Here is a 13,729-nt window from a genome sequence, read left to right as displayed (position 1 = left end):
TTTTAATTCTCAAAACTGATTGGGTTTAGTACCCAGCTAATCTGGTATGACCTCATTAACCTAACAAAAGAAACCCCAGTTTCCAAATAGGGTCATATTTATAGGCACAGGTATTAGGATTTTAACACATATTTTGGGGGAGACACAATTTAATCCATAACACACTTAATATGTCTTTTACAGATGAAGTGTTTTCTGTTCATCCATTGCTTAGGATGTTGTACCAAAAAAAAAAAAAAAAAACCAAATCTGTTCCATTATTGAACATTTATTATGTGTTAGACAAAGTGTGGTATGTACTATGATAGGTGAAGGACAGAGTGCTATGGGAGACTGGCACAATCAGGGATTGGGGAGCAAGTGAGAGAAAATTTATAAGAGAAAGTGATATTTCAGCTGAGATCTGAAAGGTGAATAAGATTTATCCAGAAAAAGTAGAGATAAGGATGCTGGGGGTGAGAGTAGACCTGGAGGCTATATTTCATTTAAGGAAAACAATGTATTTAAATATGTTGTTAAGAAAGAAACTATTATTATGGCTATAAAGCTATAATCAAAAAAAAAAAAAAAACCAAAAACCAAAAACCGAACCTATTGCCGTCGAGTCAATTTCAACTCATAGCTACCCTATAGGACAGAGTAGAGCTGCCCCATAGGGTTTCCAAGGAGCACCTGGTAGATTCAAACTGCCAACCTTTTGGTTAGCAGCCGTAGCTCTTGAGAGCACTACACCACCAGTGTTTCCACATGAAGCTTTAATAAGAGCTATAAATTATTGAATGAATATTATGTAGTGGCCACTGTTTGAAGCACTTTGCATGCGTTAATATCTTTAATCTTTATAATAATCACATGAGGGAGCTGTTATTACTACACGTTCATTGACTGATTATAAGTATATGAGTGATGTTATATGTAATTCTTTCCTTTTCTTCCCATTAGGCCTAAATTTTGGAGTGTTGGTATTATTTTATTTTGGTTCGAGTAAGCCAGAAGTAGTCTGTAGGCATCTTTTAGCAAAAAGACATGTATATGTGTGTGTATATATATATATTTTATGTGTGTGTATTCATTTTAGCTTGACAGACAAGACAGCAGTACAATGGAATATGATATATATGGATAATCAAGTCTATGACTATTAAAATTATAATTTCTAGTTTGCAAGAAATATGGAGCTTGGAGAAGGAGCTAATTGATATTGTGAAAAAACAATAAGACAAATCCAGATTGTGACATATTCTAAAAGATAACTGGCCCAGATTGCTCAAAAAAGTCAATATCATGAAAAAGAAAAGGACAGAGACGCTCTAGATTAAACTACACTGAAGGAGACATAACAAATGCAATGTAATGTATGAACTTTGAGTTGATTCTGGATTAAAAAAAAGAAATAAGATAAATTAAGGGAGAGAAATTTGAATATGGACTATATATTAATGATATTATGAAATATTAATTTTCTCATGAGTGATAATGGTATTATGGTTCTTTAGGAGAAGGTCTTTATTCTTAGAACATGCATACGGAAGTATTTAGGAGTGAAATGTGTAAAAACTGTACTAATTTTTCTAGAATTTTATTTTTTTAGTAGGTCATTATGAGATTCCCAAGAGTTGCAATGAGTCAGAATTGACTCAATGGCATTGGGTTTGTTTTTTTTTAAATATCAAAAAATTATAAAATTCTTAATTTACTTTTTTATCATTTCCTGTTTTCCTTATAAACCCATTGCCATTCCGATTCATTGTGACCCTCTAGGATGGAGTAGAACTGCCGCATAGGGTTTCCAAGGCTGTAATCTTTACAGAGGAGATTGCCACACCTTTCTCCCGTGGAGCGGCTGGTGGTTTCCAACCACTGACCTTTCAATTAGCAGCCAAGCGCTTAACCACTGCACGATCAGGGCTCCTTATTTCCTTATAGTATGTTTTTTTTTTTTTTTATTTGTTAACATACGAATGACCTGTTGATTTATTTTTTATCTATCTTCATTCCCATTTTCAACGAGAATGTCAGTTTTATGAGGACTAAGACTTTCTGTTATTTACTGCTTAATTCATAGCACTAAGAATAACACGTGGCAAATAGTAGGTAGTAATCAATATTTGTTGAATGAATGTATAAATGAAGATAACCAGTCTCAAACATCTTCACTATTTCTATGTAACTCATAATATCTTTAATATTTTTTTTTTTTTATCAGTTTTGGTATTGTTAACCAGATACAATTATGAATTTTTCCTTATGTTTCAGGGAAGTTGGGAAAAAAGAATTTTGAAGAGTTTAAATAGCATGTGCACTGAACTCAGTATCCCACTGGCACGAAAGGTACTTTTAGAATTTCTCCGTTTTTAGCATTGTATTGTAAAACAAGTGCTAGAAAGTATCATGAAGTTGTTACTCTAAGTTAGGCAGATTTATCTTTTTTTTTTATTAGCATGTCAGTTTGTTTTGAAACAAAAATCTGTAAGACCAATGATATAATGTGAGTGCATTCTGCATAGATTTCTATTGTGTTTGGTGTAATGCTTTTGTAATAAACCTATATTTCTTGAGCATAGATAGAAATAAAGTAAGACTCTTCAGTGCTGATTATTCAGGTATTTGGCTGTAAAGTTTATGAGTACACTTTAAAGATATTGATTACCATTAGCATCTTTACTTTTTGGCTAATTTAGCACTATAGCATATTCCGTGGATGGAGATGGAGTAGAATCAGAGATGGAGTTCAGATATACTATGATATTTTAATAGCCAATATGGTACCATTTTTTAGATATTAAAATAGGGAACAAAAGGAATGATTTGTCCCCTCCCTGCAGAGCTGGAATTCTATTCAGATCTAATACTGTCACTCTGGGCTTTGAGAGGGGAGAGGTGGAAGGGATAGAGAGGCTACTTGAGGGATGTTCTGGATTCATTATAGCTGCTCAAAGGTAGGAGAGGCAAGTTTCCCTTCACTTCATTCTTCCCACCTGCTGTGTATTCCCTGCTGTAGGTCAGAATATAGTGGATGTACTTTGGACAATATCCCAGGACAAGTTACCAAAGTCACCAGAAGAATGGTGTAAAAACATAAATTTATATGAAAAACTGTCTCAATGTGTAGTATTGTATAATATACTGTCTTTCATATAGGAAGATGATGCTACTGACTCACAATCACACTCTCTTGGCCAGTCCCCCTTGTGATGCATTTCTGAGATTGCTGGATGGGATAAGAGATGTAGTGTGTGGCTGAGGAGCAGCTGTTCTTTGTGAAATTTACTGGCCAGGACAGATCATTTATCTTCTTTTCTTGGACTCATTAGCTCCATATACTAACTGAGCCATTGAGATGACATATAATGTAATAGTTAAATAATAATAATTTCAGTGTAATCCCCCAAAAAGTTCACCACATGTAATGAAATTATTTTTCCTTACGTTGTGGTAGTTTATTTAAACTTTTAGAAAAGTTATTCATTCTTATTTTTCAGCTGCATTGCTACACTTCATAAAATGAAACCAATTTTAAAATTACTTTTTGTAGAGGCCAGTTGGAGAACAGAAAGAACTTCTCAATAAGTGGAATGAAATGGGAACTGATGAACCAGGTATATAAAGAACATTTTTTTAAAACCTAGTAGTGGGAGAAGAATTGCCTTCTAAATTATGAATCCAAAATAACAAAATTAACAATTCTTTGGAAGGATAGCAACTCCCCCCTCCACTAATTTACTATCCTCTCTATTCTTTGCTTAAACTTCTACTCTACAGTTTAAAAATTTCTGACTTTGGTCTGTGTTTGCCAGTATTTTGAGAGTATTTTCATCATTTATCCTTTTTTAAATCAGCATTTAAAAGCATTTTTTATAAAAGAAAATTAAGTTTATGCATTGGATTTCTGAGACTTGTAATTAAGGTAATTTTTTTAGACTTTAATTACATGGAAATGTTAAAGATAGGTTAGTGAAACATAAGTTTCAAGAATTCTAGAATGTTTTAAAGAATTTATTTGGTTCCTTTTAACGTTTAAAATCTAGTCAACTTTACAATTGTACAATGATGGCAACTGTATTTTACTTACTGTGATAAATAGATTTCTGTAATTCTGTAGACATTTACATAACTCCTAGCCACACCTCTTCCAGATAGATGATAGATAGATGATTAGATAGATAGTTAGAGAGAGAGAGAGGTATAGACAGATATAGGTAGGTAGGTAGGTAGAGGGATTGGGTGGGATGGGATGGGATGGGATGGTATATAAGCGCCACAATAGGGGATGGGATGGGATGGGATATAGGTGCCACAGTAGAGGAAACAGTGTGTTATAGGAGATCAAAAGACAAGATAGTTCGATACAACTAGAGGAATCCATTAAGAACGCATTGTTTATATTCTAAGTACTTTGAGAATTGTCATACGGAATCTTTACATTACGTTTGACATTGTTTTGTTAATTCAGTTATAACCTATTGCAAATTTATTGATGCAGCTCCTAATTTCTTCTAGAATTATGTCATCTAGGATATCAAGGGGAGGGGCTGTTTTCATTTTTGTGTCCCCAACACTTAATACAATGTATGACAAATAATCGAGACTCAGCAAATGTTTGAATTTCTCTGCACAGAATCCATAACGTTTATTATTAGTAAGCCTACATATAACATGTTAACTGAAATTTTGTTTTAATGTATCTTATTAATTTTAGATTTAAGCCTTTTCCGACCTGTTTATGCGCCTAAGGATTTTCTTGAGGTAGGTGCTACTGGATAAATATATGTATGTATATTAATAAGGGAATAATGTGAAAGAAATGATGATATTAGACTATCTCAAGGCAGTGTCACTGAAGATTTTAAGCAGTGGAATGACATGATCAGATTTGTGTTTGGAAATTGCTTTTGGAAAAATAACATTGGAATGTGGAACGATAAGAAGCAAGTAAATCAATTAGGGAGATTTTAATTGAAAAACAGTGACTGTAAATCATGTAGCCTGCTGCCTGGCACATATAGATGTTCAGAATAAGCCACTTTTCTGGTATCCAGTGACTTCCCATCTTATTCTAACAAAAAGCCAAAGTTATGACCAAAACCCATTGCTGTCGAGTTGATTGCAACCCACAGCAACCCTAGAGGACAGAGTAGAACTGTCCCAAAGGGTTTCCAAGGAGTGGCTGGTGGATTTGAACTGCTGAACTTTTGGTTAGCAGCCGTATCACTTAACCACTGTGCCACCAGGGCTCCAAAGTTATGACAGTGGCCTAAAACACCCTGTTTGATCTGGTACCCCATTACCTCTCTTACGTCATCTCCTATTACTTTCCACCTGATTTGTTTTACACCAGCCACGTTAGCCTTCTTGCTTCTCTTGGGTTCCTCCCATATGAAGGTCTTTGCTTTTTGTTTTCTCTGCCTGCAGTGCCTTACCTATTTACGTGCCTACATGTCACGTCCCCTTACTCCTTTTTCTTTTCTTAAATGTCAGCTTCTCAGGAAGCCCCTCCCCCGCCCCCGCCCCAACTTGGAGCTTCTATACCCTTTTCCTGCTTTGTTTTTCTCCATAGCATTTTATTTATTTTGCTTATTTCCTATCTTCTCTATTAGAATAGATGCGCTACAGGGGCAAGAGGTCTTTTGTTCCCTCCTGCAATAATTATACAAGGTCAGATAATCGAAAAGACTCACAAGATTTCACAGGTATAGCCACATGGAGTTGCCATGAGTCAGAATGGACTCAATGGCAACTAACAACAACCCACATAAGGCTTGCTTTCAGCAAGAAACAGAAAGCACATGCAAACACAAAAAGATCTGAGCTTCCAAGTGTAGCATTCACGGCCCTTTCTCAGTTGCACAGGAAGCACTCTATCTTGAGGTTGTGAACAACAAAGATGCATTTGAGATACTTGGTCATAGGAGCCAAGGCACAAGATTTCTGAAGGATCTTTTATACCCCACTGATTACATCAGGTGCAAGCCATCAATTTACACATCTCAATAAACAGTGTAAGCAGCCTGGTGTGGAGTGCCACCAGGAGAGTTTGGAACTTTAAACGCCACATTATAAATGATTAGCTAGCACATTTCACTCTTATCTTGGCCAGGAGTCACTGTTCACTACCAGACTTCCAGGTATCCATGGATATAAGCATACAGCTACCAGAAACCAGCTGTAACTTAACGCTGTCCTTGACTACTCTATCCCAACAGGTAGAACAGTGCTTGGTGCGTAGTTAGTTGTTCAATAAATACTTGTTGCATGAATGAGTAAATAAATGAACGAATCTTTCAAATTTTACTTTTGTCTCTTTTCTGAACCTATTGTCTCTGATACCAGTTTTGCCAGCATGAACTTTGCTAGAAATTATTTCAGACCTTTTGAGATTGTAGTTAGTCTCATCATAACATCAATGAGAAGTTAGTTTGGTCAGAAACTCCCTTTATGATACGGCTTTATTTCCCTTAGCTTATTAAAGATTTCTCCCAAGCTCTTCTCTTTTCTGGTATTTCAGGATAGAAGTTTCATGTAATTCTTATATGGTCATCTTTAACTATGTTTTCTCCTTAATAGCTGGTAACATCTGTCTTTTTGAGGACAGTTACAGAATGGATTCTTTTATTATTCACACGGAGATTCTCCTTTAAATCAGGAACATTTTCTATAATTATTTCCTTGGTTATAGTTTCTATATGGCTAATATTTCTCTTTCATGTTGTGTATATAGTCAGTTTCTTCTCCTTTTTTTTATTTGTGAATTTCCCATGTAATTAGGCTATTACTTGTGTAATTAGGCTAAAATTGTCCTGTTCTGTGTTAGTCTGTATTTAACACTGTTGATTTTCTGCTAAGTCTTTAAAAAAGAAAATATCTTCGATGCTTTTAGTTTCAGTATAGTGTATGTAATTTTAGGAAAATCATTTGGCATTATAGCACATTTTATTTTATCAGCCATTAGTTATCATCAGTTCATTAATGTGGTCCTCATATATGATAGTGCGTTTTTGTCATTATCATTTACTTTACTGAATTCTTGATGGTTTCCTTTGTCCCTCAAGAGTTTCAGTTTAATGATATCTTTTAAATGATTATTACTGTTTTTCAAGAAAAATGCATGTTAGCTATTAGAAAAATAAGAAAATATACATAAGGAGAAAATTTGAGATAAAATTTACCCACAATGCTATCACGTAACGATAACCACTGTAGTTACTATATATATATACATATATTTTTTTTAATTAACTTTTATTAAGCTTCAAGTGAACATTTACAAATCCAATCAGTCTGTCACACGTAAGTTTACATACATCTTACTCCCTTCTCCCACTTGCTCTCCCCCTATCGAGTCAGCCCTTTCAGTCTCTCGTTTCGTGACAATTTTGCCAGCTTCCCTCTCTCTCTATCTTCCCATCCCCCCTCCAGACAAGAGTTGCCAACACACTTTCAAGTGTCCACCTAATTTAATTAGCTCACTCTTCATCAGCATCTCTCTCCCCCCCCCGCTGACCAGTCCCTTTCATGTCTGATGAGTTGTCTTTGGGGATGGGTCCTGTCCTGTGCCAACAGAAGGTCTGGGGATCATTGCCGCCGGGATTCCTCTAGTCGCAGTCAGACCATTAAGTATGGTCTTTTTATGAGAATTTGCGGTCTGCATCCCACTGATCTCCTGCTCCCTCAGGAGTTCTCTGTTGTGCTCCCTGACAGGGCAGTCATCGATTGTGGTCAGGCACCAACTAGTTCTTCTGGTCTCAGGATGATGTAGGTCTCTGGTTCATGTGGCCCTTTCTGTCTCTTGGGCTCTTAGTTGTCGTGTGACCTTGGTGTTCTTCATTTTCCCTTGCTCCAGGTGGGTTGAGACCAATTGATGCATCTTAGATGGCCACTTGTTAGCATTTAAGACCCCAGACGCCACATTTCAAAGTGGGATGCAGAATGTTTTCATAATAGAATTATTTTGCCGATTGACTTAGAAGTCCCCTCAAGCCATGTTCCCCAGACCCCCGCCCCTGCTCCGCTGACCTTTGAAGCTTTCATTTTATCCCGGAAACTTCTTTGCTTTTGGTCCAGTCCAATTGAGCTGACCTTCCATGTATTGAGTGTTGTCTTTCCCTTCACCCAAAGCAGTTCTTATCTACTGATTAATCAATAAAAATCCCTCTCCCTCCCTCCCTCCCTCCCCTCTTCGTAACCACAAAAGTATGTGTTCTTCTCAGTTTTTACTATTTCTCAAGATCTTATAATAGTGGTCTTATACAATATTTGTCCTTTTGCCTCTGACTCATTTCGCTCAGCATAATAATGCCTTCCAGGTTCCTCCATGTTATGAAATGTTTCACAGATTCGTCACTGTTCTTTATCGATGCGTAGTATTCCATTGTATGAATATACCACAATTTATTTACCCATTCATCTGTTGACGGACACCTTGGTTGCTTCCAGCTTTTTGCTATTGTAAACAGAGCTGCAATAAACATGGGTGTGCATATATCTGTTTGTGTGAAGGCTCTTGTATCTCTAGGGTATATTCCGAGGAGTGGGATTTCTGGGTTGTATGGTAGTTCTATTTCTAACTGTTTAAGATAACGCTAGATAGATTTCCAAAGTGGTTGTACCATTTTACATTCCCACCAGCAGTGTATAAGAGTTCCAATCTCTCCGCAGCCTCTCCAACATTTATTATTTTGTGTTTTTTGGATTAATGCCAGCCTAGTTGGTGTGAGATGGAATCTCATCGTAGTTTTAATTTGCATTTCTCTAATGGCTAATGATCGGGAGCATTTTCTCATGTATCTGTTGGCTGCCTGAATATCTTCTTTAGTGAAATGTGTGTTCATATCCTTTGCCCACTTCTTGACTGGGTTGTTTGTCTTTTTGTGGTTGAGTTTTGACAGAATCATGTAGATTTTAGAGATCAGGCGCTGGTCTGAGATGTCATAGCTGAAAATTCTTTCCCAGTCTGTAGGTGGTCTTTTTACTCTTTTGGTGAAGTCTTTAGATGAGCATAGGTGCTTGATTTTTAGGAGCTCCCAGTTATCTGGTTTCTCTTCATCATTTTTGGTAATGTTTTGTATTCTGTTTATGCCTTGTATTAGGGCTCCTAGGGTTGTCCCTATTTTTTCTTCCATGATCTTTATCTTTTTAGTCTTTATGTTTAGGTCTTTGATCCACTTGGAGTTAGTTTTTGTGCATGGTGTGAGGTATGGGTCTTGTTTCATTTTTTTGCAAATGGATATCCTGTTATGCCAGCACCATTTGTTAAAAAGACTGTCTTTTCCCCAATTAACTGACACTGGTCCTTTGTCAAATATCAGCTGCTCATACATGGATGGATTTATATCTGGGTTCTCAATTCTGTTCCATTGGTCTACGTGCCTGTTGTTGTACCAGTACCAGGCTGTTTTGACTACTGTGGCTGTATAATAGGTTCTGAAATCAGGTAGAGTGAGGCCTCCCACTTTCTTCTTGTTTTTCAGTAATGCTTTGCTTATCCGGGGCTTCTTTCCCTTCCATATGAAATTAGTGATTTGTTTCTCTATCCCCTTAAAATATGACATTGGAATTTGGATTGGAAGTGCGTTGTATGTATAGATGGCTTTTGGTAGAATAGACATTTTTACTATGTTAAGTCTTCCTATCCATGAGCAAGGTATGTTTTTCCACTTAAGTATGTCCTTTTGAATTTCTTGTAGTAGAGCTTTGTAGTTTTCTTTGTATAGGTCTTTTACATCCTTGGTAAGATTTATTCCTAAGTATTTTATCTTCTTGGGGGCTACTATGAATGGTATCGAGTTGGTTATTTCCTCTTCGGTGTTCTTTTTGTTGATGTAGAGGAATCCAAGTGATTTTTGTATGTTTATTTTATAACCTGAGACTCTGCCAAACTTTTCTATTAGTTTCAGTAGTTTTCTGGAGGATTCCTTAGGGTTTTCTGTGTATAAGATCATGTCATCTGCAAATAGTGATAACTTTACTTCCTCCTTGCCAATCCGGATACCCTTTATTTCTTTGTCTAGCCTAATTGCCCTGGCTAGGACTTCAAGTACGATGTTGAATAAGAGCGGTGATAAAGGGCATCCTTATGTATATATTTTAATTTAATAATATATTGTGGAATTTTTATGTCACTACCTATATTGCCTATATGAATGGAGGCATATTATACTGTATTATATGAATTAGCCATAAATTTATTTAAATAATTCCCTCTGCTGGAATATTTGTTGTTTCATATTTTCCATGGTAAACAGTACTTCATTAACATTCTTTCTGTACTATCTTTGCAAACATCTTTAATTATTTCCTTATAACCATATTCCATAGAACCAATTATAGAAGTGAGATTTCTAGGCTAAAGGATATGCAAATACTTAACACTTCTTTATTTGCTTATTTTTTGAAAATTATATAAATGGTCTTACTTGTTAGCTTTGCTTCTAAAATTCCTTTTATTTCTCATCAGTTACATTCAGAGAGATACTCTGCAATGTAACTCCACCATCTTTCTAAAGTCTTGCTTTTTTTTTTTTAAAAGGTTTTAAAATTTTGCCTGGTAAATATTACAACCAATATTTTATTTTTCTATAACCTTCCCTGGTAAAATATAATTGAGCAACTTTGTTTTTTTTTCTTACTATCAAAAGGTTCTTATTTCTAACTTAATTCTTACCCTTTTAGAGATTTATATGGTAGATCATCAGTTGGGAATATTAAAACCATTGTAATTAAAAGCATGTTTACAGTATTGTATGTTAACTTTTTAATATAACTTTATGCTATTTTAGAAAGTAGTTAAAGAATATACATAACCCCGAATAGTTTTTCACTGTGTGGCGATATACCAAGAGCATCGCTGCCAATTTTGTAAGTGTAAACACAGTACAAGGAAACTAACCAATTTTGTTGGATTTGTTTTTAAAGGTATTAATTAATCTTCGCAACCCAAATTATGAAAATGGTGATTCTCTTAGTTTCAGGACTCATTTGGGTTTAATCCAAGTTCCTCTGAAAGTAAAAGACATCCCTGAATTGGTAAGTAGAGACATTTAAACTTAAATTAACATACCAAGAATGAGTACATAATTATATTGGGATGGTAGAGGAAGAGAAAGAGAATAAACATGAGCTAAAATCCTCATTTAGTATATGAAGTCAATAGATAGTATCTGAAACTGGTGAATTAAGAAATTGCACTATACACTAGTTACTTGGAAATATGAAGATAGATACCAGAAGAAAAAGCTGAAAGTAGTTTGTCGCTGGGCAGCGGGCCAGTTGTGATTGTGTGTGTGTGTGTTGGGGAGGAGATTATCAGATAGGAAATTGCTATTTTGTTGTTGTTATGAGTCTTTTAGCTGATTTGACTTAAACTGTTTGCTGCTTGTAGAGGTACAATAGCATGATGGTCAGGTGATCAGACTCTGAAGCCATTGTTGTGGAGCTGATTCTGACTCATGAGAACCCTACAGGACAGAGTAGAACTGCCCCATAGGGCTTCCAAGGAGCGGCTGATGGATTCAAACTGCCAGCCTTTTGGTTAGCAGGCAAATGCTTAACCAGTCTGCCACCAGGGCCGTTTACTGGCTATGTGACCTTGGCAAATTATTTGTCTTCCTTGTGCCTTAGTTTCTTCATCTGTAAAATAGGGATGATGGTAATACCACATATAAGTGTTAATCAAATCAAATTAAGATACACAAAGTGTGTAGAATGGTACTTGGAACATAGTAAGCAGTATATAGCTACTACAACTTTGATAAAATTAACTTTTAAACAGTTATTTTTAAAAAGTGTTTGAAGTCTTATTAGTAGAGGTTTGTACAAAGTGCTACGGCTGTACAGAAGAGGAAGTGGCAGACTCTTTTCCTGAAAGTGGTGAGGAAGTCTTCTCAGAGGTCCTGCCATTTGACCTAGGTCTGGAAGAATGCTAAGAAGTTTGCTAGGTAAAGTAAAGAAGTAGGGAAAGGATAATGTAGGAAAAGGTTCAGTGTGTACGTGAGTGGGACTAATCACACCACCTGTCTGACTGTCTGAGGGGGACCTTGAGCTAATGTGGATGCATTCTTAACTACGAGAGAACCAAAAGCCTGTGAATGATTTTCAAGAAATCCTGGCTATACCTGCAAAGAGTATGATTAGTTCTTCTCTTCCTGCTGTCATTGGATAGTCGTGCCTGCGTTGCCTGCATTATGTGGCCTGGTTGTTGAGTGATTCTGACTCCAGAACGCATGGTCTATCTTTGACCCTGGTCTGTCGATAAGAGTATTGAACTTGGTAAGGTTCAGTGAGTTCTGTGAACCTATAATGGGTGGCCATTAAACCAAGTTCATAATGTTGTGTAGATTAGTCCATGTTAAAGGGAAATGTCTTGAAACTAAAATTCATTAAAAAGCTGTTGACTAATTCCTGTTTACTAATTCAGCTACATGGAGGCTGCAGATTGGGATTAGAGCTCAGTAGTGGGGTTCAATATTTATTGAGTCCCTCTGCTGTATGTCAGGCACTATGCTAAACACTGGGAGTCAGGGGCAGTTTATCTAATAAGCAAGGTAAGCATGGGCTTGCTTGTGCTTACTTACTAATCTGTAGTGAACAATTTCCCACCAGTTGTTCACTACAGACGATCTGGTGAGCAAGGCAAGCAAGGTAAGCTTACCTTACTTATTGGATAACCTGCCCCCACTAGGGGTGCAAATGTTTATCAGGGAAAGTCCTTATTTTCCAAGAGCTTCAGGCTGGTGGGAATATGGACAGTAAAAAGAAAATTTCAGTATGATGTGGTTATGATACATAAGATGATATGTGAGTCTAGAGAGTTGCTTATATCAATCTGGACTATTAAGACTACCCAGAAGGCACGATGCCTTGGGTGACTTTTGAAGGAAATCTAAGATTAAGGCCCAGGTCTGCTGACTTCGAATGAAAAAAAGTCCAGAACAATGAAGTGGGAAATGGATGATCAGAGTTGTGCTTATGTTCCTCAACATGTCTTAGCACGTTTATTGGACCTAAGTCCTTTCTGTAGTATGAAGATCAAGCTTATTGGGGGAGAAAAAATGATCTCTTTAGTCATTAAAAATTGGTAACATAGGATGCAGTGCTTTTTATAAAGATAAAAACTCAACTTTAGTTAAAAGACCAAAATATAATGGTGGCTATTTAAAATGAATACAAAAATATAACATGCAAGACTGGGTAACTGTCTCATGAGGGACATTAATAAATCACTGACTTCAGTAATAACAGACAATTGGGAAGGATTAAAAACTAATTCCATTTTTTTAAAGAGAAGGAAGTAGGGTTTTAGCAATTAGAATAGTAACAAAACACTGAGGCAAATATTAATAGAAATATTTAATTACTTTGGGAATAAAAGTAATATGAATAATGTGAGCCTTTTATACATTTTAAAAATACCAGACACCATGATTACTTTTTGTAGACGTTACTAGATAAGTAGAGGAAGTCTGGAGAATAAATCTAATCTATCCTTATTTTAGCAGAGTACTGGCTAGCCCAATTTTACTTAAAAATTGAGTTGTCTTGGATATTTGCAGTGTTTAGTATTAAGAGCTGAATGAAATATAGTACCATAGAAAGCACAAATACAGAATTATATTGATAATTTTAGACAGTGATTTTAGGAGATAAAATCGATAAGCGCTACATACACTGTAGGAGCCCTGGTGGCACAGCGGTTAAGCACTTGGCTGCTAACTGAAAGGTTGGAGGTTCGAAC

General features: G+C 36.1%; 1 protein-coding gene across 2 annotated transcripts in view; it reads left to right on the top strand.

Moving 5' to 3' along the window:
* The window catches only part of TBC1D19 (TBC1 domain family member 19), a 165,566-nt gene that overhangs the window by 55,752 nt on the left and 96,085 nt on the right, over positions 1–13,729 (top strand). For both annotated transcript variants that reach the window (XM_049886400.1, XM_049886401.1), the window contains 4 exons: positions 2,257–2,331; positions 3,536–3,599; positions 4,700–4,746; positions 10,912–11,022. In XM_049886400.1, coding sequence (XP_049742357.1) covers positions 2,257–2,331; positions 3,536–3,599; positions 4,700–4,746; positions 10,912–11,022 — 297 coding nt within the window. The remainder of the gene's footprint in view (positions 1–2,256; positions 2,332–3,535; positions 3,600–4,699; positions 4,747–10,911; positions 11,023–13,729) is intronic.

The sequence above is a fragment of the Elephas maximus genome, chromosome 5 (genome assembly GCF_024166365.1).
Source record: "Elephas maximus indicus isolate mEleMax1 chromosome 5, mEleMax1 primary haplotype, whole genome shotgun sequence".
In the NCBI taxonomy this organism is placed as follows: domain Eukaryota; kingdom Metazoa; phylum Chordata; class Mammalia; order Proboscidea; family Elephantidae; genus Elephas; species Elephas maximus.
Note: the sequence above shows the minus strand (reverse complement) of the source record. Positions and strands in the feature narration are given on the sequence as shown.